The sequence below is a fragment of the Vulpes lagopus genome, chromosome 14 (assembly GCF_018345385.1).
Source record: "Vulpes lagopus strain Blue_001 chromosome 14, ASM1834538v1, whole genome shotgun sequence".
Taxonomy (NCBI): domain Eukaryota; kingdom Metazoa; phylum Chordata; class Mammalia; order Carnivora; family Canidae; genus Vulpes; species Vulpes lagopus.
The window spans coordinates 6263013-6290344 of NC_054837.1; the positions used below are offsets into that span (position 1 = coordinate 6263013).

Genomic DNA, 27332 nt, shown 5'->3' on the forward strand with positions numbered 1-27332 from the left:
TAGTTATTACCTTAAGTGACAGGAAGCCCACAGGAGGCACACTCCCAGTTTAATTCATCAGCTCAATGGTATCATGAAAGACTCAAGTTCTTTCCACATTTGGCTGTGTCATCTCACTGTGTTGGCTTTGTTTTCATGCTGGCCCCTCACTGGTTGCAAGATGACTGCAGCAGGTCTAGTCATCACATTTGGACATATTAATGTCCAGGGCAGTTGCCTCTTCCTTATATGTATCATTCTCTCTCATTTTAAGAATGAAGTTTTTTTTAAGATTATATTTAAAATTATCAGCATCTCTGTGCTGTCAATCTCTTTCATCTCTACAAACCATCAATCATATCTATTAAAAACAAAATGTTGTGTACAATAAAATTTTTAAAATAAATTTCATGGAATAGATGCCGAGTAAGCTGGGGATTTTTAAGAGTTGGATAAAGAGGTACATAGACTAGAGGGTGAGAATCTAGTGGGGCTTAAACCCTGTAGGAACAGAGGTTTAGAACCAGGAGAAAAAGTTTTCACCTAGGACTTCTTGGCCTCTCCATTTTTTGTTTGTTTATACCTTCTTAATTCTAAAAGAATTGTATTCTATAACTTGCCATGGCTAAATTTTCTTACTCTTATATTCTAAACTCTCTCATTTAATCAATAACAAGTACTCTACCATCTTTGAAATATCCATTTTAGGCATTTCATTTACTGAATATCATCTCCTTTCCTTCCAAAATATTTAACTGTGCCAATTACAATATTTCTTTGCGTCATCAGGATCTCTGATCCACTGATCCTATGAAGTTTTGACTGCTTGTTACCCCACCGTTTGTCTTTTTTAGAACCAAAAAACTTTCTCAGAAACTGCTAAGTAGACTTCCCCTTCTATCTCAGTGACTAGAATTGAGTTACATACTCTTTCCTAAACCAAAACTGGGAAGAAAAATAGAGTTACCAGGATTGTTTTAAACCAGCCTTTTTCTTTAAGTGGGGACAGAATGATCTTCCTAAAAGATGCATGCGTACACCCTGATTCCAAGAAACAAGGGAGAATAAATGTTGAGTGGTTACCTAATAAAACTGCTATAGTATCATGTGCAATATTTATTATTTTAGTCTCACCCACAAATGTCACTTTTTGAGGTCACTGTTCATTTGTCAAGAATAGGGAGGTATCAGGGAAAAAAAAATACAAAGATAGCTCGCTTTTCACTAATCATATTCTAGAACTGCTTCTACTAAGTACTTGTTAGAGGAGATGACTTTTGGCAAGGGCATCTAACCTCTCTGTTTTGATTTCCACCTCCACAACGTTATATACAAACTGTTCCTCACAGGTCATGCGATACCTGGGAAGGTAAAATAATTACATTGCTTAAATATGAAGCAATATTATTTCCACCTTTTATCTTCCCACACTGTTTGTTCTATCTCATTTATTCATTCATACATACACCCTTTTAACAAATAATTGCTGACAGTCTACCTGATGTAAGGGATGAATATTTGAGTATCAAAAAGTTTTCACCATGGCTCTTATGTCTAAGGTACTAACTAGTGAATGATTTAGCAGCGGCTGCTTTGTCCCTTGGAGTACAGAATCAGCCAAGGCAGTAGAGGATATAAGACAAGAAAGGTGGGGTAATGCAGGGTGTTGTTTATGGAATGTGAACTGTCCTGTTTACTAAAGTTGCTGCTCAGTGTGAGTCCATAGATGCCAACATTGCTTTTCTAGCTTAGGTATCGTTGGATTTTAATACTTACTGATATACGATATAGGCAAAGCAACTCAACCCAAGAAAAATAGATTCATGTTACAAGAAAATAGTGAACAAAAACTGAAAGATTGGTTCATATGTGGGCTAGTGAGAAAGCATGAAATGAACATTAATGTACTAAGTAACAAACACTCTTCCTGATAAAGAACTGATGAATAACTTCTCTGAAAATTCTCTGTTCTTGGGAATAAGGAAATAATGATGGCTTTAAAGTCAACTAACCACTTGTCTTAAAGGTCTAATCGCTCAAAGAGATTTTCCAATTTTGGAAAACTAACATTTCAGAAAAAAAAAAAACAAGATGTTTAAACAACTGTGATTATCCATGCTTGTTCTTGAAAAAATACAGGGAAGAAGAGAAATTTTTCCCCCAAATTTAGAACATATTATTCATCTTTGTGATGGATAACAAGATATTTTGGAGGGGACTTCTGGAGGAAATTTTGCCTCTGAGCAACAGTACTGGCATGTACAGGAAAATCATTACAGAACATGACTAGAAAGTGAATAGCTCCAGTTTCCCCCTGTTAAATGGAAGTAAGAATCCTGCCAATTTAAACATTGTATCTAGGGATCCCTGGGTGGCTCAGTGGTTTAGCACCTGCCTTTGGTCCAGGGCGTAATCCTAGAGTCCCAGGATCCAGTCCCACATCGGGCTCCCTGCATGGAGCCTGCTTCTCCCTCTGCCCGTGTCTCTGTCTCTCTGTCTCTCATCAATAAATAAATAAAATCTTAAAAAAAAAAGAGAGAGAAAAACATGAAGGCATTGCTTAATTTTATGTTATCTTCGCCATAACAACAGAATGATTGGAGTGTGTTTAATAAATATATAAAACGGTATAACATTAAGAGATGGCGGCAGCCCGGGTGGCTCAGTGATTTAGTGCTGTCTTCAGCCTGTTTCTCCCTGTCTGTCTGTCATGAATAAATAAAATAATCTTTAAAAAAAAAGAGAGAGAGAGAGATAGGGAATGAAAGAAAGGGAAAAAATCAAGCTAAGGGTAAATTTAGTGTATAAGAATGTATGCCATTGACTTTGTAAGTAGGTAGACAGGGTCTCTAAAGGTCACTTCATTAGGAAAGTTGATGCCTTTGGGAAGATTTGTGCCTCCTGAGCTTGCAAAAGATCAGGCACGAGAGGTGATCATTATCAGGCACACATATTAAGCAAGAAACATGCAACTGGCACAAATTCTTGCTGAATACACTTAGAAATATCATCCAGCATTTCAGCCTATAAAATGTAAGGGTTAGGAAGCTCATGAAGAAAAGGTAGATTTCACCAAACATCGCTTTGAGCAAGGTTCTGTAAAACTATCACGGCCCCCAAATATCCATTCTGCAAGACGGCCTATCGGGAAAAGAGCATGTCACGGAGAGCTGGCTTCCTGCTACAGAACGTCTTAAAATTGGCGGCGCCCGGGATCCCTGGGTGGCGCAGCGGTTCGGCGCCTGCCTTTGGCCCAGGGCGCGATCCTGGAGACCCGGGATCGAATCCCACGTCGGGCTCCCGGTGCATGGAGCCTGCTTCTCCCTCTGCCTGTGTCTCTGCCTCTCTCTCTCTCTCTGTAACTATCATAAATAAAAAAAAGAAAAAAAAATTGGCGGCGTCCAAGTGGGGGACCTGGTCTGGGTTTCTCACCCTCTTGTTGAGGGGTTCACATACAGAGCCGCCTCTCTGAGCCGGAGCCGCCTAAGCAAGGAGGAAAGTGGTCAAGACGGAGACGGCTGACCCAGAGCAACCGAGTAGGGTCTCTGAAGGAGAAGCTCCATCACATAGAACTGGACCCAAACTCCCGAGTCCGGATCACCAGGGGACTCCTCTCATCTCTACTCTTTTCCCAACCAGCCTACAGAACGGTGTTCGAGGGGAGACAGGGAGGCCTCGTTCGGGTTTATGACGGGTCCTTCTTGTCCCTGGGGCCAAGGATTCTGAGCCATGAGCACGAACACACGAGCCCACGGAGTGCGGAAGCGCGCTGGGGCAGTCCCAGCTTGGGGGGCGCTAAGGGCACGAGCGCTCCCTGCAGAGAGCAGCACTCGGGGGGCGGGCTCCCTGCACGGCCAGGCGCTGGCGCTTCGCGGTGCTGCTGTCCGGGGGCCCAGCTCCGGGGACCGCCGGGGCGCGGAGCGGGCTTCCCTGGGGGAGGGCAGGGCCCCTCGGCTCGGCTCGGCTCGGCCCGGCGGATGCACGCTTCCTGCGAGCGGGGCGCAGGCTGGGCCTTTCCGCAAACCGCGAGCGGGGCGCAGGCTCGGCCCCGGGGAGGCCCGCTGGGGTGCGGGGCCCGGACGCCCACGCCCAGAACGCGGCCTCTGGGGCGCCGCGGGCGGCGGGTTTCAGCCCCGCCGGCTGCTGGGCGGGGCGGGTCCGGGCCCCGGAGCGTCCCCAAAAGCCGGCGCGGCATGGCGGAGTCAGCCCCGCGCCCACGCGGACGGCCCGGGGACGCCAGCTGCACCTCCGCCTCCACGGCCCCGAGCGCCTCGGGCCTTAGCGCGGGCGCCGCCGGAGCCGCAGGTGCGCGCCCCAGGCCTGCCCCGCCCCGCCCCGCCCCGCCGCCAGAGCGCACGCGCGGCGCAGCGCCTCCTGGGGGCTCGGGCGCAGGCCGGAAGCGCCCTAGGGCCCGCCCCCGCCCGCCGGGGCCGGAAGTCGCGCCCAGGCCGCCCGTCGCCCTCCGCGGGCCGCGCCGCACCATGCTCCGCGGCCGCCCGCGCCTGCCCCCGGTGTCCGTGGCGCCGGTCGCGGCCCTGGCGGTGGCGCTGCTGTCGTCGCTGTCGCGCTGCTCCCTCCTGGAGCCCGACGACCCCGCGGCCTCGGCGCTCAGCCCCTACTTCGGCACCAAGACGCGCTACGAGGATGCCAACCCCGGGCTGCTGCGGGACCCCGAGGCGCCGCGGAGGGACCCCGAGCTGCTGCAGGACGCCTGCACCCCGGTGCAGCTGGTGGCCCTCATCCGCCACGGCACCCGCTACCCGACGGCCAAGCAGATCCGCCGGCTGCGGCAGCTGCACGGGCTGCTGCAGGCCCGGCGGGGCGCGGGCGGGGGCGCGGGCGCGGGCGCGGCCTCGGCGGGCGGCAGTGACCTGGGCGCCGCGCTGGCCGACTGGCCGCTGTGGTACGCGGACTGGATGGACGGGCAGCTGGTGGACAAGGGCCGGCAGGACATGCGGCGGCTGGCGCTGCGCCTGGCCGCCCTCTTCCCGGCTCTCTTCAGCCGCGAGAACTACGGCCGCCTGCAGCTGGTCACCAGCTCCAAGCACCGCTGCGTGGACAGCGGCGCCGCCTTCCTGCAGGGGCTGTGGCAGCACCTGCACCCCGGCCTGCCGCCGCCCGACGTCGCAGGTGACGCCTGACGCCGGGGCCTCGGCGCCCCCGCCCTGCCCCGAGCCCCCCGGGGGTGCGCGCTCGGCCCTAACCCAGGTGTGCCCCGAGGGTGCGCGCTCGGCCCTAACCCAGGTGTGCCCCGAGGGTGCGCGCTCTTCCCTTCCCCAGGTGTGCCCCGAGGGTGCGCGCTCGGCCCTAACCCAGGTGTGCCCCGAGGGTGCGCGCTCGGCCCTAACCCAGGTGTGCCCCGAGGGTGCGCGCTCGGCCCTAACCCAGGTGTGCCCCGAGGGTGCGCGCTCGGCCCTAACCCAGGTGTGCCCCGAGGGTGCGCGCTCTTCCCTTCCCCAGGTGTGCCCCGAGGGTGCGCGCTCGGCCCTAACCCAGGTGTGCCCCTGGGGTGCGCGCTCGGCCCTAACCCAGGTGTGCCCCGAGGGTGCGCGCTCGGCCCTAACCCAGGTGTGCCCCGAGGGTGCGCGCTCTTCCCTTCCCCAGGTGTGCCCCGAGGGTGCGCGCTCGGCCCTAACCCAGGTGTGCCCCGAGGGTGCGCGCTCGGCCCTAACCCAGGTGTGCCCCTGGGGTGCGCGCTCGGCCCTAACCCAGGTGTGCCCCGAGGATGCGCGCTCGGCCCTAACCCAGGTGTGCCCCTGGGGTGCGCGCTCGGCCCTAACCCAGGTGTGCCCCGAGGGTGCGCGCTCTTCCCTTCCCCAGGTGTGCCCCTGGGGTGCGCGCTCGGCCCTAACCCAGGTGTGCCCCTGGGGTGCGCGCTCGGCCCTCACCCAGGTGTGCGCAGGCCCGCTGGGGGTGGGGGGGCAGGACGGGGCGGGAGCGCGGTGGTCCACTTCCTGACCCCAGGCAGGCGCCAGCCCTGCCTTTCCTTCCGCCGTGGCAGCTGCTTCCAGGACTTTTCTTCTGCAGGCTTTGCTTCTCATGCTGTTTAGGTTTTTTTCCGCTTACCAACTTTTTTTTTTTTTTTAATTACATGTTGGTTCTGGAGCCACATCCTGTTTTAGGAAGCTGCTCTCAAGCTTTCTCCACTGCTGGGCTGTTTTCTCTCTGTGTTGCTGTTGTGTGTGATGTGAACTTACCCCCCCTCTCCCCCCCACCCAGCTGTGGCTCACGGTCACACGACTTTAATTTATTCCGTTACTTTTGCAGAATGGGAGAGATCATCTAGTGGGGGGGGGGGGAGGGGGGCTCGTGTGCCACAGGTGGAGAAACAGCCCAAGAGTATACCCTCTTGACTGTCCCTGGTTACTTTGAGGAGCAGAGTCAGCCTGGAATCCATGTCTTCCCCCCACCCCATGGTGCGCCCTCCCCACCGCACAGAAAATGTGTCCTAGCCACGGATACTAATACTAACAGACACTTAACGCCCGCTATGTGGCTTTGCGCCAGGCATGCCTGACATTTGTTTCCCTAAATCCTTGCCAAAGCCCTCTGACGTTGGTCGTGTTTTCTCCCTGCCCAGCAGAGGGGCTTGAGCCACAGAAACACTGGATGATCCTCCCAATTTCCTATGGCTAGGGATGGACCCAGGAAATGACTTAGCGCTTGGACCCAACCCTTAACTACAGCTTCCCTTCTCCTGTAATTCAGGAATAAGGATAAAAACATGTAACATGTTTGTTCCAGAGAGAAGAGCAAGTGTTAATATTTTGTTGCCCGTTTCTAAGATCAGAGATGGAGTGAGACATTGTTGAGCCTTAAACCCAAGTGAACAGTGAATTAGAAGTAGACTGGGTTGTCCTTTCTCCCGTAGCATTCTCGCGTACCCAGTGCAGCGGCTCCAGGAGGCCTTTCCGCTGAATGTGTGTCACGTTCCCGCTACGTGGGTCATTCTCTTGGCTGACTTCTGTTTAGTCACTTGTGCTTTGTAGTGATTAATAGAAGTGAAAATCCCCCACGAGTTAAGTTACGTGACCGTTCAAAGCAAAATGCATTTCATTATAGTACAGTATGTATAGCGTAGGCCAGAAAGGGGCTACTGGCCCTCCTGGGATGAGGTTATAGAGGTTGAGCCCTTTGCCTGGCTACTTTATTATCTATAAACCGTCGTTTTGCCTCTTGTGCACCCCTGGCTTTCACAGGATGCCACTGAATTAGATTTTGTATTCTTCCAGCAACTCAGGACAGTACCTTTGTTTCTGTTTGAAGAGCAGCAGTAATGAGTTCACAGTGAGGATGAAAAATCCAGATCCACCTGGGAAATTGTTTTTTGAGGCCACAGAGAAAGATGATAAAAGTCACTTATTTTCCAAGCCAAGATGTTTTACAAACTATAATCCAGTTGGCAGTGACCGTGGGCAGAGTTCTCCGTTTCAGGAGATCCTGAAATGGAGACACACATACGTAAATATAAATGTGTTTTTTCACCCCCACATCCAAAGCAAAATGGTGTAACTGACTTGATTTTATCATTTTGTTTATAGAAGTAGTGTTCTTGGTGTTCTTTTCGTGGTAAATTATCAGAGAAATGATTGGAACCGATGAGTTTCGAACATGACTGAAGAAACTTAAAAAGGCCCCCTGGTAGTTGAGGCACGATTGTGGATACTTTTATAATACATATATTTGCTGCCAAGTTGGGGAAATAATAGGACTTAGTAACTCTAAATAGAAAGTGTCTGGGAGCTTTAGTTATAAATCAAAAACAGAAGCACCAACCAGCACCAAATACAGGAGACCTGAAGCGTCGATGTGTTTGTGCTGTTGTCAGTAGTTTTTGTCCAAAGCAGAGTCTTTTGTAAAGTAACACAGCATTGGAAAAGTTAAAGAGAAAATAAAACACACTGTGTAGACTTTGCTTAGAGTAGAAAAACATTCGATCTGCTGAATTAGTCTTTCACGGTGTAATGAGGAGCGTTGCTAGTTTTTTGTACATGACAGAAACAGTACTTACAACACATTTCTGCACTTCTTAGGATTTTCATGCTAATTATTTTTGCTTTAAGAAACTATTTCAACCACCTTTTTTTCACTGTGTAGTATAGCAGTAACGTATTATCTCCGATTCTCTGTTTCTTTAGTTTTTTCTAGGATATAAACCCATGAATTAGTCATTACAAATGGGGAATAGCTTTGCCCTGTCTTTCGTGATCAGTGTGTGCTTATTTCAGACACACCAATAAACAGCTTTTGTGTTCCTTTTCACACTTGAAGCAAAATTTTCAATAATCTGAAATTATCACTTGTATTGATGGTATATAATATATATATATCTGTTTATATATATGTATATATAAACAAAATATTGTTCTCTTTCAGACATGGAATGTGGACCTCCAAGAATTAATGATAAACTAATGAGGTTCTTTGATCATTGTGAGAAGTTTTTAACTGAAGTGGAAAAGAATGCTACGGCTCTTTATCATGTAGAAGCCTTCAAAACTGGACCAGAAATGCAGAACATTTTAAAAAAGGTTGCCGCTACTTTGCAAGTGCCAGTCCACAGTTTAAATGCAGGTAATGTGCATTTGTTTTTCATTTGAACTTTGAAATGATTTAAATGGTTCTCGAACTCTGGAGAAAAAATATGGAAGCATAAAATAATTCTTTTTAAAGGTTCACAGTTGATTTTATGTTAAGAAAAGAATATATTCTCGGTTGAGAAAATTGTGTATCTCATGCTTACTGTTTTTAGATTCATATTCTTTGAGCTTTATGTAAATTAAGGTACAAGATTCCTTCTATATATATCATGGAATTTTTTTTGAGGGGAGAGGTATATAAATCTTCAACTCTAGCATTATTTATATAAAAGACATTTTTTTGAATTATTACCCCATAAAATGATAAAAGTGGGAAATTACATAAAATTCTTTAGCTTTGAAGCCGATCAGAAATGTGAACCTGTTAATGTTTTGAGATGGGGTATTAGAAAGTGAAAAGCAAAGTAGTGTATTTCATTTATTTGAGGCTTTTAAGCCTAGAGATACTAAAAAAAATTAGCGTTTGTGTCTGTCAAAAGGTATTGTGATGGACGGGCTACCTGTTGCAATTTGTCAATCAACCCCGTACACTGGAGAGTGAAAGGGGGCATTGTTAATAATTATGCTGGGATATCAGGTGGAAAGCCAGGGCATATGCTCACCTACCAATAGGAAATTAAGAAAAAATAATGAGGGCAGCCCTGGTGGCACAGCGGTTTAGCACCGCCTGCAGCCCAGGGCACAATCCTGGGTCCCGGGATCAAGTCCCACGTCGGGCTCCCTGCATGGAGCCTGCTTCTCCCTCTGCCTGTGTCTCTGCCTCTCTCTCTCTCTCTTTCTCTGTATATCTCTCATGAATAAATAAATAAAATCTTTAAAAAAAAAAAAAGAAAGAAAGAAAGAAAAAATGAGATTTTTCTCTGATTTCTAAGAATTTATAATTTGTACAGCAAATGTTGACAAACATACATACAAATTTTGGATTTCTTATATTGAGAGTAAATTTCCAAAAGTCTAGAAGTAGGAGATGTAAGGAAAACAATGGACTAGAATCATGGATTTTGAATGCTTCATAAACATCAAAAGAGTGAAGATACCTGGACTAGCCTCTAAAATTGAGGACGTCTGGGTGGCTCAGCAGTTGAGCATCTGTCTTTGGCTCAGGGTGTGATCCTGGGGTCCCCGGATTCAGTCCCACATTGCGCTCCCTGCATGGAGCCTGCTTCTCCCTCTGCCTGTGTCTCTGCCTCTCTCTCTGTGTGTCTCTCATGAATAAATAAATCCAAAAATCTTTAAAAAAAATAATAAATAAAATTGAATTTTTTTCTTTCCCCAAAATGGCTAAGCATTGTGGTCACCTACAGAGCTTTATTTTTATTATTTTTATTTTTTTTTTTACCAACAGAACTTTAAAAACTATTTATTTTAGGGGCACCTGGCTGCTTATTTGGTAAGGCCTGTGACTCTTGATATCAGGGTTGTGAGTCCACATTGGGTGTGGAGATGACTTAAAAATAAAATCTTTTAAAAAAGTTATTTATTTTAATGTGAAGTAATTTAAGCCTGTAGATAATAATAAAAGCTGATAATGAATGTTGATATACCCATAATTCAGTTTTATCAAATTTTCACATGCAGCAGTTAGTTGGTTTAAATGAGTTGAAGTCCCTTGGTCCCTCTCTGGGACTTATTCCTCATCTTCCTCATCTTCCCAGCAGTAGCCGTTGTCATGAATTGGGCATTTAAGTCATCCCACGCCAGCTTTAATATTTATGTTTCTACGCGTAATTGGGTTATTGTTTTGCAGGTTTTAAAACTTTTATGAAAGATGTCAAACTATGATATCAGTCTGGCTATTATTTGGTTAGGGACTGGTTAGATGTTGAAAATTTTTTAAGACATAATTTTTAGTCATTGATTATTTGTGCTTTACTGATGGGGTAGCTGAGAGTGGCTTCTTTTTGGAGGCAAATAAGCATTGTGGTTATAATCATGTTCTGCAATTGGACGGTTTGTGTTTGAATCTTGACACTGTTGTACTACTAACTCTGTGGTCTTTACAAGTTCAGTACTATCCATAGGCCATAGTTTTTTTGTTTTGTTTTGTTTTGTTTTCTGTAAAATGGGTATAGGAATAGTACCTTTCTTTTAGGATTATATGAGATTAATTCATGCAAAGTTAGCACAATGCCTGGCGGAGGAATTTCTCAAAACTATTGTAGCTGTTTAAATACTTTTTTTTTTAATATGGAGGGATGATGATGTATGTATTTTCTATAACTCACTTTTACTCAGTAGTATATCTGTCTTACGTAGCTCTGTCTCGTTCTTTTGAATTCTATGTGATTTCATAGGATGTGTGATTCGGTTTCTAAGTCAATGATAGTTAAAAACTTACTGAACCCATCGGATTTTACTGGTGGGGGGGTTGGAGCCAATACAGCGCAAATTTTTTTTGTAGCAAATCATTTTCCTACTGAGGTTTTTCTTAGATTTTCACCCTTTCAAGTGATGGTGCAGTGAACATTTTTATAGTCTTGATTTTTGCTCTCAAGAATTTATAAGGTGAATAGCTGTGGGTGGAATTGCTGGGCTAAGGACAATGAATGTTTTACACCTTGACATGTACTTCCAAATTCTTCTCTGAAAGTGTAGGGATTAATATAAACAATATGTGAGAATGCCCGTTTTCCCCTTCTCTTATCCAACAGTGATTGTTAATCGTTTTGATTTTTGCCAATTTGATTAATGAAAAATGATATCTAGCTTTTGTTTGCATTTCTTTGGTTATTTGTGAAGATAAGCATGTCTCCCTATGTGTGCTAGCTACTTGCATTCCTTTTTCGGTTTGCCTCTTTCCTATCTTGTCCATTTCTTAGATTATTTTTATGTTTTTCTTACAGTTCTTAGGGACTCTTTATGTGTTATAGATATACTAATTATATAACCTTTAATTTTGCTTGACAAAGTATAAATCCTTTGCTTATTGTATGTTGCTAACATTTTTCTCTTAATTTGTTCCTCACTTTTTAAGTCTGTTTATGGTGTTGTTGATTGTACCCGTTGCGTGTTTATATGGCCAAGTCTGTCATCATCATGGCTGTTCAATGCTGTATTCTGCCTAGGAATCCTCTTACCCAAGATTTTTAGATTTTCCCATGTCCTCCTTTATTTTATTTTAGTTTTTTTACACTTAAATCTCTGAAATAACGAAAATAACCAGAGGTTCTAAAAATCTGCCCAGAAAGTCAGCATGATCATAATAGACGGGTCAGAGCGGTAACTCCTCGTGAGAGACCGTCTGTCCTTCCTATTTTGTAGATGGGAGGATTGAGACCCAAGAGGCTGGAGTCAGTTGCTCAGGATGATTAGTGGCAGAGTTAGGTCTCATCGCCTGTAGTCCTTACGTGTTTTTGGTGAAATTTTTCTGTCAACTCCCATCCAGTTAAAGAATAGACCATTAGGATTGGCGTTCATAGTTTCAGAACTAGAACTTGGCGTGTGAATAAGTCAGGTTTTTTCGCAAACATACATCCATGGGGCTTGTAAGTCACTATATCCTATTAGGTATTAGGATTATCCACCCTTTCGTTTATACGAACTAAGTTTTTAAATGGCTTTTACTTGTATCCTCAAGTATTCCTTTTGTACTGTATACTGCTTAGGGGAGTTCTTTAAACTCAAGCCTGGTTCCTTGGGAAGGAGGCAAGACACTGACGTTGAGAAAGCAAAGCACAGGAGGCAACCCCGCAGCAACCGCAACCGTTCTGTCTGCAGCTTGCCTCTGGCCAGAGAGCGCGGCCTTGTGCCACTGCCCAACCAGCTCCCCTAGCCCAGGCTCCTGGGGCCCCGCCCGTCTCTGCAAACCCGAGGTAGCTAAAAGCACTATAATCAGCTCATTCCAGTGTGAAAATCCCAGGGAACTTCTGAAATCTGCTGCCTGGCTGAGCAACAAGTTTGAAAAATGGATGCTGTTAGCACGCGCTTTCCCCAGTGGGGTTTTTCCCTCTTTGTTTCTCTCCCTCTTGACCCTTGGTTTCTCTGCCTTCCTGTCCCAGCTTGACTCTGCCCCTGCCACCGGCTGCAGTCTTCTCGCGTTTCTGTGTCCCCTCTCTACTCCTTCCACACAGTTAGAACACGAAGTGCTGTGTGGTTGAGAGAGCTGTTGGTTACTGCTCATTTTCGAGATGGGGACTGAAAGCTTCCCTACCTTTCTCTTCCCTCCTCCAGCCCTCCAAAAGGGAGAAATTCAGGTTACGTTTAGCGAGTTCTTCAGTTGAACTTTTTGTTGGATTTGGTAGGCAATCGTGCTTTTAACAAACACATTACTTTTGAAACCAGAACAATGGTAGTTACCAGTTAGTTAACTTAGTTTCATTGGACTGAAATCTGTGCCTCCACATGGTTTCTTCCTGGCCGTCCTAGATCCTCCTGTTCAGGCTGTACACAGTGGGTCTTCATTCTTTAGTAGGAAAAAGCTGAATCATCTTTTCTCGGTGTTCAACCTGCCCGGGTCCTTGAACTGTGCTGCACGTGGCATTCTGTGGGTATTTAGCCTTTGGAGGATTACAGAGAATAGTGACTCACAAACTTTACCTTTCTCTTTCCCCCCCCAGATTTAATTCAGGTAGCTTTTTTCACCTGTTCATTTGACCTGGCAATTAAAGGTGTTAAATCTCCTTGGTGTGATGTTTTTGACATAGATGACGCAAAGGTAAGTATTACTATTGCAGTTTCTTTGGTTGTTTTTTGTGGGTTTTTTTTTTTTTTTTTGGCATGATTTTTGTTGTTGTTATTTGAAGCAGTTTTTTAAAAAAATAACCAGAGCAGAGAACATGGACTGTCTTTGACTAACGTGTAACTCTCCTTGCATAGGGGAAAATTATTGAGATGCGGTCAGATGGGGTGCTTCTAAATAGTTTGGGTTCAGAAAATTCTGGAAAACATTTTTCCATGGCGATTTGATTTCTAGGTCCACCCAGTCAAAACCCTATTTTACCCATCAGATTTTATTGCTGGAAAGGATTGTAGAGCTCTTAAAATCCAAATTCTTCTTTTTATAGGAAGCCAGAGCTCAGAGAGGACGAATGGTTTCTCAGATACCTAACTTGTTTTTTTTAAATAGTTTTCGTGATAAACTGAGCCCCGTGTTCTACCTGGCGGTGGCCATCATTCCTCTACAGTTTGTCTGCCTGCCTCATATTTCCTTTTTTCTGTCTTCAGTCATATTACTTCTTTTAGAGTCTAGACAGAGAAGGCCAGACCAGCCTCAGATGACCTTAAGGCAGGCAAATTCTGGTCATTTCCGGGATGTGGGGAGCCAGAGAGGTAGGGTTAGGGAGTGTCCGTTGTCTTCCTGAGCACCGAGGATAGCAGCATTGAATAGAATCCTGGTGTCTGTAGGGAGCATTCAGGAATGTGGACTTTTGAAACTTCAGTCATCTCTTGCATACATATGAAACGTTCAGTATTCCACATGAAAATCAATGATTAACTTCAAAACTTAACATCAAGTTCTTAAAAGAAGTGTACTTCCTGTTTGCCAGATACAGTCAGGCTTGCAGGCCGAGGGCTAATGTACTATTTGAGGGTAAGCGAGTGCTTTATTTCGTTGCTCAAAGACCAAAGTGACCACAACCAGGTGGTTTGGCCAAAGGTGGTTTTGTGTGTTCCTGTGCTCATGTGGGAACGGGACTCAGCAGGTGAGCTGGAAGAAGATAGGACCCTCAGTGGACGACTGCTCTCAGTCACTGAGCCCCAGGGGTAACGGTGCGTGGTATTTCCTCTGTCTGCTGCTCCCCTCTGACTGCCCCAGCCCATCACTTAGAAACCTCCTGACCACAGAATTAGTAATTATGCCAGTATAGGTGTAGACTGAAACTTGGGGTCACATGGGTCAAATTACTCACCTCCCTTGTCTCCCCACCCAGATTACTCTAGGGAAAAAAGTTGATAGAGAAGCAACTTTGAGTACCTTGCTGATGCGTGCTGGCAAGGGAAATTCACGTCTTAGCAGAACAGCAACTTCGTTTGCCCAGGTTCCTGCCATTGGTGGAATGTCTGGCCCATGCTCCCCTGGCCTCTGCTCTCTGCCCCTCTGTTCGGAGCAGCTCTGGCCAGGTAGTCTCTTGCAAGTACCGACAGCTTCTGATTCAAGCGCAAACTGCTTTCCCTGTGCTGAGGACTCACCCCTCACATCCAAGCCGACTTCCCCTTGCTCATCCTCTTTTTTTTAAATCACTCTGACCTCTGCTTCTATGCTTATAGCTTCTACTCTGACCGTCCTTCCTAACTCCTTCTTATAAGGATCTTTTTGGTTACATTAGCACACCTAAGTAGCCCAGAATAATTTTTCTCATTTTACTATCCTTAATCACACTGGCAAATTCCCTTTTGTCATGAAAGAGAACATATTCATAGGTTCTAGAGATAAGGATGTAGACATCTTTGGGGGGCCATTTATTCTGTCTACCTCATGTATGTAATCTTTTTTCTTTGCAGACATGAAAGCACTTCACCCTTGTATCTAAAAAATAACATTCTGCTACATAGATAAAATATAATTATATATATATGTAATAGTACAATAATTGTCTAGTATATAGCCACTACTGAAGCTTTCACATTTGTCTTATTTAGAGGGTTTTTTTTTTTTTCCCTTTAAATTCAAGGCCTATTGAAGGATCACTCATTGTATTTACTTGTCACATGTCTTTTTAGTTTCCTTTAATCTAGAAAAGTACCCCAGCCTTTCTTTTCTCTTTTATACATTGGCCTTTTGCAGACGTCCAGCGCCACCCTCCCTGCCCTTTTTTCTGCCAGAATGCCTTTGTGTTTGATTTTCAACTTTTGATTAGATTAAGGTTTCAGCATTTTTGACAAGAATGCTCTGTAAGTGATGTGTCCTCCGGTGCATGTTTTTTTTGTCACCTTATTGATGATGATTTGTGTGATCATTTGAGTAAAGGGATACCTGGCAGATTTCTCCATTGTGGAGATACTTTTTTTCCTTTGTAAGTAAAGAACTTCTTATGATCTGAAAATTTGAAATACATGTTTATTAAATTAATTGAATAAGAGCTTTCTTTATATATACAGAGAGCAAATAATTTTTATTTAAAAATACAAAGTTCTTTTTTGATTTATTTATGTTTTCTGTGATTTTCTTTTTTAAAGATTTGACAGAAAATAAATTATGCTTAGAACTTTACACTGTGAAATAGGTTTATATACTGAAAAATTTACAGATGAAACAAAATGTCTGGGATTTGCTTTAAAATAATCCAGTGGTGATAGTGGAGGATAACTAAAATGGGATTGGCCAAATATTGATTATTATTGAAGTTGGATGATGGGTACACAGGGATTCATTATATTACTGTTCACTATTTTTTACGTTTGAAATTGTTTATCAGGATATTTTTTAAAAATTGAAAATGAATAGACATTTATGAAATTCTGAGAATCACAGAGATTGTTAGATACCCAAAACCTTGTGAAATGCTGGACCATATGTGCCTTCATTAAGCAAATATTGTTTGGGGCCTGCTTGGTGCTAGGCACTTGGTTGGAACTAAAGATTCTAACATAATATAGGCATTGTCTTCTAGGGAGTGAAAGACACAACCCGCAGTAAGACAGTGGGATGGCTATAAGAGATATGAATAAGGTATAGGGATACATAAAGGAGAAAGTTGATGGCAGTCAACTTTTAGAAAAGAAATGACACATGAACTAGTACTTTTATGCTGGATAGTTTTTTGCAACTTTGTATATATTTTATACTGTAATGAGTGTATCTTGATTTTCTGTCTCTTCTGGAGTCAGTTTTGGTATTTAATATTTTCTTTTTTTATTATTTTTTTTGGTTAATTTATTTTTTTTTAATTTTTATTTATTTATTAGTCACACACACACAGAGAGAGAGAGAGAGAGAGAGGCAGAGACACAGGCAGAGGGAGAAGCAGGCTCCATGCACCCGGAGCCCGATGTGGGATTCGATCCCGGGTCTCCAGGATCGCGCCCTGGGCCAAAGGCAGGCGCTAAACCGCTGCGCCACCCAGGGATCCCGGTATTTAATATTTTCTTATAAAAATCATTCAGGTTTGAAGTACCTGGGTGACTCAGTGAGTTAAAAGTCTGACTTGATTTCCACTCAGGTCTTGATCTCAGGATTGTGAGCTCTGAGCTGGATGTGGAGCCTGCTTAAGATTAGATTCTCTTTCTCTCTCACTCTGCCCCCATCCAGTTGCACGCTGTCTCTCACACATGTGCTCACTCTCTTTTTCTTTCTCTAAAAAAAAAAAATAAAATAAAATAAAAAAAAATTCAGGTTTTCAGATTTATTTATAGAGTTTAGTAGATTTATCTCAACATTTTTTTAAAAAGATATATTTATTTTAGAGAGAATGTGTGCACGAGTGGCAGGGGGATGGAGAGGAGGGGGAGGAGAATTGCTAGCTGACTCCATGCCCTGTGTGGGGCCTGACTCTGGGCTGGATCTTAGGACCCTGAGATCAAGACCTATGACCTGAACTGAAGGCAGACTGAGCTACCCAGGGGCTCCTATCTTGCAATTTTTTAAACAAAATATTTTCTCTCTGTATAGGAGATTATTTCCCCATTATTATTACTTGTGTATTTGTATTTTCTTTTTTTTCTTTTTCTTAAAGATTATTTATTAGAGCATGTGGTAACACAAGTGGGGGTGGGGGCAGAGGAAGAGGGAGAAGCAGGCTCTCCCTCCTGAGCAGAGTTGGATGCAGGGCTCTACCCTAGGACCCTGAGATCATGACCTGAGCTGAAGGCAGATGCTTAACTGACTGAATTTGTATTTTCATGGTTTTCTTCATTACACTAATTTAGTGTTTACTGATTTTTAATTTTTTCACAAGTAATGATTTACCTTAACTTTAATGAAATCATGCCCCCCCTTTTTTTTTAAGATTTTATTTTTTCATGAGAGACCCAGAAAGAGAGGCAGAGACACAGGCTGCCTGCAGGGAACCTGATGCGGGACTCCATCCCAGGACCCTGGGATCACGCTCTGAGCCGAAGGCAGACACTTAGCCACTGAACCACCCAAGTGTTCCAACACACTTTTTTTTGTACCTAGTTTTCAGCATTATGTTTTTTAAAAAAAATATATTTATTTATTTGAGAAAGACAAAGGGAGCACGAGCAGGGTGAGGGGCAGACGGAGAGGGAGAAGCAGGCTCCCTGCTCAGGGACTTAACTAAGTCACCCAGATGTCTCTCTTCAACATCATGTTTTTAAGATTCACCTATGATGCTGCATGTCACAGTAGTTAATGTATTTTCATTGCTGCATAGCATTCTATTTTATGAATTATCAGGGTTTTTTTCTTTAGTCCATTATCTTTTTGGTAGACATTTGGGCTGTTTGCAGTTTGGGGGTATTAACCTTATCATGTAGGTCTCTTGGGGCACACACAGACATTTCTGGAGGTCTGTGTCTGTGGTAGAGTTGCTGGATCACAGGTTATGTAGAACTTCAAATTTTACTGTTTTTGATGTTATGCCAGCTTATGTTTCTTTCTTTCTTTTATTTTTTTTTTAAGATTTTATTTATTCATGAGAGACATAGAGAGAGGGAGAAGCAGGCTCCATGCAGGGAGCCCGATGTGGGACTTGGATCCCTGGTCTCCAGGATCACACTCTGGGCTGAAGGCAGCGCTAAATCGCTGAGCCACCCGGGCTGCCCCGAGCTTATGTTTCTTATCTTTTTCCTTTGCTTTTTGGGATGCTCTGCTAGTCCCCTTTTCTAATTATTACTTATCTTTGGAGTTTAGCTTTTCTTGCTCCCTAGCCAGCCAGTCGGATGAGCTGCTATTCGGGGATGAGTAGCGTTTCTTCCATTTTAGAGCTGCTGTCCTCTGAGATCCTTGCAACATGGAATACCTGTCTGTCGCCTGCTAGCGTATCCCGTACAGTCTGGAGAGGCTCCCCTCTGGCTTCATTCTGAAGGTCTTGGTTTCAGACAAAAAAATTGTTGATTTTGCTCCTCCAAGTGTACCCTGTGATATAGTTTTGGAATATAGGTGATGTTTGGTGGGGTAAGGTCTGGAGTTGACGACCAAGAAAGAATTCTTGAGACATCTTTGGTACAAAAAGGTGGTTTTATTAAAGCTCTGGGACAGGACAGGGTTGTGAGGGGTGGCTGATGGTAGACTTGGAAGTTGGGGGAGGTTTTCAGAGAACTTTCATATGTAAAGAGGACCTGCTGGATACCAGAGGCCTTGCTTTTGTCAAGCTCAGGTGGTTTTTCCCTCTAACAAGGCATTACTGCTAAGACATTAAGTTGGGAGCTTTCTGGAGGACATTACACTCTCCCCATCTCAGGTATTCATCAGTGGGCTGCAGGTTACTAAGGATATTTAATTTTATTTGTATTTCCTTCTGCCTTTGTTTCCTACATCAGTTATCATTACCAATTAAGGAAATTTATTTCTTGCTTACTGAAGCCTTCTACTTATTTAGTGTTTTTAAAATCAGGAATGTGTGTTGAATTTTGTCATCTAGGAAGATGATTGTGGTTTTTTCTTCTTTAATCTTCCAACATAGTAAATTATGATAGTACATTTTCTAGTATTGAATCATGCTTGCATATTTTCTTTCTTAAGATAAATTCTTTTACAGACTGCTTTTTCTCCTAGTTAGAGCTTACATTTCCTGTTCATGTGTTTCTAGCAATTTTTTTACTAACTGCTGGACATTGTGAATATTATGTTGTTGAATGCCTAAATTTTTTTGCATTCCTTTAGTTTATATTTTTTAAAGATTTCTTTTTTACTCATTTGTGTGTGTGTGTGTGTGTGTGAGAGAGAGAGAGAGAGAGAGAGAGAGAGCGCACAAGCAGGTGGGAGGAGCAGAGGGAGAGGGAAGCAAACACCCCACTGAGCAGGGAACCCCACATGGGGCCCCATCCAGTACCCTGAGATCAGACCTGAGCTGAAGGCAGACACTTAACCATCTGAGCCACCCAGACACCTCTGTTGCCTTCCTTTAAAGAGTTTCAAATTTTGTTTTATTTTGCAGTTTACTTTTGTGGGTCAGCTTGATCCTTTTGAGGTTTATTTCTGAGTTTCATAATCCAATTCTGACCCACAAAACCCTAATCCTTTATTCGTAAAAATGCCTTTACTATTCAAGTGTGACCCTTCTGGGGTCTGTATTGAAATTGTGGATGTCTGGGTGTCTACTGAAATTCTCCTACCTCAGTTGCTTGGTACTTGAATATCTCCCAGCTTTGTGATAGGTCTGGGATTCAACTTATTCACAACATTAGCAGCAAAATCAAGAGGACCCCAGGTTTCTGGAATGGTTTTCCTGTGTAGCTTCCTCCTTCCCGGCACACTGCCCTGCTAATTCCAGCCCCTTAAGACTGCTTTCTGATTCCTCAACTCAGCAAGACTGCAGGATTCTGCACATCATCCCCTTCCCCCACCCCCACCCCCACCCTCACCCTGATCGCCACCCCCCTCCTGTGCCACAGTTTTGCAGTTGCCTCCAGGCAGAAACCTGGGGCAGTTGTAGGGTTTGTTTTGTTCCCCTTGTCTCCGTGATCTCAGTTCGGTGCTCATTACTCAGTGACTGAAAACATTTATTGTACATATTTTGTCCTGTTTTCTACTTGTTTATGTCTGGAGGGCATGCCTAATGTCAGTCACTCCATCCTGGCAGACGGTGCATTCTTTCAGTATACTGCTGAATTTGGGGAGGGGGCAACGATGTATTTCACATTCAGTAAATTATGTTTACAGTGAGGTTGGCTTAGGGCCCGGGCTCATCTGTGATGGTACTACTGGCCTGACACTATTCCTTTTCCTGGAAGAGGGGTTAGAAGGTAGGGGGGATGTTTGTGTGAGCCACAGTTGAGAGGACAGGAATTGTAGTGCAGTGGGCTGCAGTTTCGCTCCTCGCCCCTTTCCTTTGTGCTTTCTCTGTTGGGTTTTGGGTACAGGCTTCCATCATCCCCCTAAAGTGAGTTAAGAAGCTCTCCATCCTCTCCTGTGCCTGGAATGGTTTAAATATTAGGAACTAATTCTTCTTGAAGGTTGGGTAGAACTCCTACTTAAAACTGAGTATGCGTGGTGTCTTTCAGGTAGATCTTTGTCTCTGGTTATTTGGTATAGTCAGATTTTTCTGCATCAATTTGGGTAATTTTAGATTTTCCTAGAAAAACTTCTTATTTACATTTTCAAATTCTTTTAAGATAAGGTTTCAATAGTGCCTGTGTGATTTTTAAAAAATCTTCAAGATTAAAAAAAATTTTTTTTTTAATTTTTATTTACTTATTTAATTAATTTATTTGAGAGAGAGTAGAGTGAGGAGGAGAGATTTGGTGGACAGGGGCAGAGGGAGAGAGAGAAGCAGATTCCCCATGGAGCAGGGAACCCAGTGCGGGCCTCAGTCCCGGGATCCTAAGATCACAACCTGAACCCAAAGCAGACGCTTGGCCACTGAGCCCTTGCTCAGGTGCCCTTGCTCCTGCATTTAAACTTATGGCTTGTGCTTAGTTTCTCTAGGGGCTTCTTCGGGGAAGAATAACTCGTAATTACTACAGAGCCTTGTACCTATTTTTATGTTTATTTTTATTTTTATGTAAGCTCTGTCCCAACGTTGAGCTTGAACTCAACACTCCCAAGATCAAGAGTTCTCTTGATCTACCAACTGAGCCAGCCAGGCGCCCGCTGTACCTCTTTTCATTGGTGTTTTAGTCCTCTAGTTTGGGTGTTTGACCATGTGATACATGAGTATGAAGTTTAACATTCAAAGAAAGTCTACGTTAATCACCAATTCAATTCAAGACCTCTCCATAGAGATCAGTCCCTGTGATGTGTCTCTTTCAACATTTTTCTGTGCTATTTATAATCTATATCATTCTTAGAACTATAAACAGTATAGTGTGTGTTGTGGGTATGCGTGTCTTGGTGATAAATGGTTTTATACTGTATTTATTATTCTTAACCTGCCCTTCTCATGCAGTATGTCTTGGAGATCTTTCCACATTAGTACACGTAGATCTATGATATAGAAGTTTTAAATAACTACATAGTATTCCATAGTATGTGTATACCATAGTTTAGTCAACCATTGAAACCAAATTTCGATATTTCCAGGAATCTCTTTTTTCTGCTCTATCTATAAGCAGTGCTGCTGTAAAACATTCTTAGACATTCTCTCTTAGGTTCATCTGTGACTATGACTTCATAAGAAATGGGCCATAGAAATGTGTGTTTTTATGGATCTCGCCAATTTGCCCATTAGAACATCTGTAGCAATATACATTCCTTTTCTATATCCTTGATCTAAATTATTACTATTTTTGCAAAACTGGTACATGAATCAAAGCAACTTGTTTTCTGTCTAGTTTCTAGCTTCATAAAATTCTTAACAGTTCCCTATCCATTGCTAGTGTCTTTCCACGCTATAGTGAATATTCTTCTGTTTGTATCTTTTTTTCTGTATATTTTTTTGCTATCACTTCAATATAATTTTGGCAGAAAGAGGAAGTGAGCACATGTCTTTAAACCTCTGACTGTCCTGAACTGTCACGGATGCTGGATTATTGGCCATGAGTACTACTAACTTGCTCTTGCATGCCAGCCTCTACATTCCCACAGTTCAGATTTGTGTCTTACCCTAAATCTCTCTGTGTCATGGACCTTTGGGGCACTCTTAAAAGCTTGAAATGGCAAATAGAAACTTGATGAATGCTAAGATTCTACTGTACTTTGTGTAGAACGATAATTAAACAATGTAAACTTTCCTAGAATCATTATTAAATTAGGAATCTCAACATAAAGAAACGTAATATTAATGATTCTTGAAATCTTTATTTTTAGGTATTAGAATATTTAAATGACCTGAAGCAATATTGGAAGAGAGGCTATGGGTATACTATTAATAGTCGATCCAGCTGCACCCTGTTTCAGGATATCTTCCAGCACTTGGACAAAGCAATTGAACAGAAACAAAGGTAAAAACTTAAAAGAGTTGTTTTTGATGTGTATTCTCTTGAGTGCCTAGTTAAGCTTCTGGAAGATGTTTTATAATGGGTGATTTAAAAAAAAATAAGTATTGCTTGTAATTTTTAAAATATTTTAATATAATCACTAGGCTTATGAATGAATTTGATGACATAATGTGAATTATAATATGTTTAAATCCTTCGTGCAACCCAGGAACTAGAGCATTACTAATAATTCCTATGTGCAGTGGTTCCTATTCCTGTCTCCTCTTGCCCCCTCTGCTCCTCATCCCATATAATTTGTTCCTCTCAAGTTGGCAGATATCATTGCTTTGCCTCTTTAAAGATTATTTTTATTATAAATGTATGTGTGCAAAAAGTACGTTTAGTTTTGCTCAGAGTCAGATGCTCATTGTCTTCTGGGACTGGATTTTCTTTTTTTCTTCCTTCAGTGTTACAGTTAACATTTTCATCATGCTGTATATACTATAAAGTAAAAAAATAGACATTTTTACTATAATACAATATTCAGTAGTGTATGATACTCAGTAAAGAAGTACCACAGTTTATAGCATCTGGTCACTGGACATTTGGGTAGTTTTTTTTTCCTATTATAAATAGCATAATTATACATGGCTTCTCGTAGGAATTGCAGAATGTTTTTATTTGGAATGAGGGTTTCTCATGGAAAAGCCTTTGTTAACATACTTTTCAAGGTTTAAAATAAAAAAAAAACTTTTTATAATTTAAACCTGTGATAGAACCTGAGCCCTATATTATTTGACAAATATGCTTCTGTGAAAGCTTATACATTCAAAATTAGAGACAAAAAATGCTATAAAGATTAAGAGAGAGACTGAAGATTGTCTATTTGATTGTGTTTTCAGTATTATCTTTCTCATACATGTAGAGAGAATTTGTGTTTGTGTGTGTGTGTGTGTGTGTGAGGGAGTGAGAGAGACTCTAGTTTATGGAATTTTGTTGGGTTTGATGGGAGTTAGGGAAGAAAACTAGACTGTTTAGTTTCTGCTACCTTTGTGGTAGACACTTTGTGGATAGAATAGTGAAAGCAGTTTCCATCTTTGAGGTAGGTATTAACTTCTTTCCTATTTAGTTTTATGAGTGGTTTATAACCTGTAGATTTCATAAGGTAACAGATTCTTACTCTATCTGTTCATTGTTATTTATGCCATTGTTGAATGGCAAACTGAAAATTGTATTGGAAAGGTTCTTAAATAATTTTTGTAAAAACTTAGTAAACAGTATTACTATTAGTAATATAATTAGTATTTACTATTATAATTTGATACCAGGTTTAAAGTTTAAGTAAGATATTTATTATTGGTGTTTCAAAATGAGTATTTATGTACACTGGAAGCTATGAAACATTACAGAGAGAAGTTAAAGATGACCCAAATAAATGGAGAGATATACTATCTTTATGAATTGGAAAACAGGTCGATCATCTATAGACTGAATGCAATCCCTATTACAGTCTCAATAGGTCTCTTTATAGAAAATGAGAGGTTTATTCTAAAATTTATACAGAAATGCAAAGTACCTTGAAGAGCTGAAACAATTTTGAAAAAGAACAAAGCAACAAAAACTCATAAATATCTCACTTCAGAACTTACTATAAAACTATAGCCATAGAGAAATAAATCAGTGTCAATAACCAAGTCAGTAATAGACTCATATATAGTCAATTTTCGACAAAGATGCCAGGGGGTAATGCATTGGAAAAAAAGGATAGTCTTCAACAGATGGTGCTGGAACAATTGGATATCCGTATGTTAAAAAATGACACTTAGACGCTTACATCCTGCTACACACAAAAATGGGTCATAGATTTAAATGTAAAATTGGAAATATTTTGGAAGAAAATGGAGGATCAGTGACCTAAATATAAGAGATAAAACTATGAAACTCTTAGAAGAAAACGTGGGAATAAATCTTAATGATCTTGGATTAGGTCAAGATTTTGTAGCTAAAACACTCAAAAGCTTGATCCATCAAAAAATTTGATAAAATGGACTTCATCAAAACAAAACATTTTGCAGTTCTAAAAACACTATCTGGAAAATAAGATAAGCCGTAGATGTGGAGAAAATATTTGCAAAATATACATATTTGATTAAGGATTTGAATCCGGAATGTATAGAGACATTACATCTCAATAAAGAGACCAACCCAGTTTTTTTTTAATTTTTTTTATTATTATTTATGATAGTCACACATAGAGAAAGAGAGAGAGGCAGAGACACAGGCAGAGGGAGAAGCAGGCTCCATGCACCGGGAGCCCAACGTGGGATTCGATCCCGGGTCTCCAGGATCGCGCCCTGGGTCAAAGGCAGGCGCTAAACCGCTGCGCCACCCAGGGATCCCCCCAACCCAGTTTTTAAGAAGGGCCTGAGATTTTAATAGACAGTTAAGATAACTCTGGCAAATAAGCACGTGAAAAGACACTCCCCATCGTTAGGTATTAATATCACAGTGAAATGCCACCAGTATGCCCCCTAAACTGGGTGTGAAGTAATAGGAAAAATATATATTGATCTCTGCCCCAGATTCTTGACATAGGGCTCCTGAAACCATGTAATTTCCTGGGTGATCCGAATGTCTTTTGTTCTAATGAGGCAGCTTTGGGTGGGACCCTGGAGAGCTCCAGGATGAGAGCTTGTCACTGAGAGAGACCAAGCCATGATAGAAGCTTGGAATTTTCAGACCTGAGTCCCAATTTTTTGAGAAGGGAGAAGGACTGGAAATGGAGTTAATGATCAGTCCTGCCTTTGTGATGAAGATGTCATAAAATTCCAAAAAAGTTTGAGGTTTATGGCATTTCTGGGTTGATGTAGAAAAAGAAGTAGTGGTGCCGAGAGTGACTTGGCCTGAAGAGGGCGTGGAAGCTCTGTGCCCCGTTCCATGTACCTGGCCCTTCCCATCTCTTCCATGTGGACATTCTTCTGTGTCCTTCATATCCTTTTATAATAAACTGGTAAATGTGTTTCCCTGAGTTTTGTGATCTGCTCTGGCAAGTTAATAAACTGAGGGGGAGGTCGAGGGAACCTTTGATTTGTAGCCAAAGTTCTGTTCAACTTCTCCCTCCGCCTGTGTCTCTGCCTCTCTCTCTCTCTCTGTGACTATCATAAATAAATAAAAATTAAAAAAAAAAATTAAAAAAAGTTGAACAGAAGTGGATAGCCTGGGACCTCCTCCTAGAGGGGGGTGAGTGGTGGACAATCTCCTGGGACTGAGGCCTTCCTGGACTGTGACGCTGTCTACAGGTACACAGTGTCAGAGGTGAGTTAGAATGGCCGGATACCTCGCTGGTATCTCAGTGAATTGCTTGGTGCGGGAAAGATGCCCCATGTTTGGTGACCAGAAGTGGTATGAGTGTGATAGAGTGGGAGAGTACAGCAGAAACACAGGAGGAAAAGGCTGGATGTTCTTATTCACTGGCTAAAATTTAAATTAAAGCAAAAAAAAAAAAAAAAGAAAGATTGTCCTAACTGTTGGCAAGATGTATAGAAATTGGAAACCTTATATATACATTGCTGGTGGGAATGTAAAATTTATACAGCCATTTTGGAAAAGTTTGGCAGCTTCTTAAAAAGTCAAACATCTACCATATGACTTAGCAAATTTAGTTCTAAGTCCCTTACAAAAATGAAATACATGTCTACACAGACTTTTATGTGACTGCTTACTGCAGTATTATTTGTAAAAGACTGAAAATAATTCAAATGTCCACCAGCTGATAAATGGATAAACACAATGTGGTATGTCCGTATGATAGGATACTACTCACTCGACGATGAAAAAGAATGAACTACTGACAGGTACAACAAAATGAATGACTTCACAAACATTATTCTAACTGAAAGAAGTTGGTTGCACTATACTTTGAATGATTCTGTTTGTTTGAAATTTCTAGAAAAAGCCAAACTTTACAGTTGAAAGTTTTTTAATGGCTGCCTGGATCTGGATGTGGAAGCAGAGATTGACTCCACATGGGTACCAGGAAGTTTTTAGGGCATAGAAGTGTCCCAAACTGGATTGTGAGGATTGTACACATAGCTGTTTCTAGTCAAACAATATAGGTATTTAGTAAAAGGAAAAAGGGGATGGAAATGAAATAATCTTTTGGCAAAAGTGTAAGTAATTTTTAAAGAATTTACTAATTCAGAAAAATAGTCTTTCATTAGAATTTTTTTTACAAGATGACTCTAAAATGTTTATGACGTGATTACTAAAAATGTGTTTTAAAATTATTAGTTCACTTCTCTGCCTTAAATACATTGTAAAATAATTGAATATTTTTTAAAAATTAGGGTTCTTGCAGTTATGTGGAGGTGATCAGGATTCCTATAAACAGGACAACTTCATTTTATTTTTTAAACAGAGTTTATTTTTTAGAGCACTTTCTGGTTCACAGCAAAATTGAGTAGAAGGTATAGAAATTGCCCACATACTCCTTGCCCCCACATGTGCACAGCCTTCCCCACTACCATGGTCTCATGCCAGAGTTCCTTTTTAAAAACAGTTTTCAGAAATAGTTCATACACCATACAGTTAGTTCACCCTTCTAAACTGTATGATTCTGTGGCTTTTTAGTACATTCAGAGTGATGCAACCATCACCACTATTTTTTGAAGGATTGATTGATTTAGAGCATGTGTGAGCTGATGGGTGGGGGGCAGAGAGAGAGAATCTCAAGCAGACTTCCCACTCAGCGTGGAGCCTGATGTAGGGCTCTGTTGCACCACCCTAAGATCACGCCTTGAGCCAAAAATCAAAGAGTCAGTCGCTTAACTGACTGAA

At 42.3% G+C, this 27332-nt stretch overlaps 1 protein-coding gene across 2 annotated transcripts in view; it reads left to right on the top strand.

Annotated features, from left to right (window-relative positions):
• Window positions 1-4411: 4411 nt before the first annotated feature.
• MINPP1 (multiple inositol-polyphosphate phosphatase 1) overlaps window positions 4412-27332 on the top strand; it is a 46652-nt gene continuing 23731 nt past the window's right edge. The window contains exons 1-4 of one of the 2 annotated variants that reach the window (XM_041729141.1): window positions 4412-5109; window positions 8356-8553; window positions 13136-13233; window positions 22387-22520. In XM_041729141.1, coding sequence (XP_041585075.1) covers window positions 4461-5109; window positions 8356-8553; window positions 13136-13233; window positions 22387-22520 — 1079 coding nt within the window. In that variant the 5' untranslated portion in view covers window positions 4412-4460. Of the gene's footprint in view, window positions 5188-8355; window positions 8554-13135; window positions 13234-22386; window positions 22521-27332 lie in introns of both variants that reach the window. The other variant, XM_041729142.1, reaches the window with a different exon arrangement.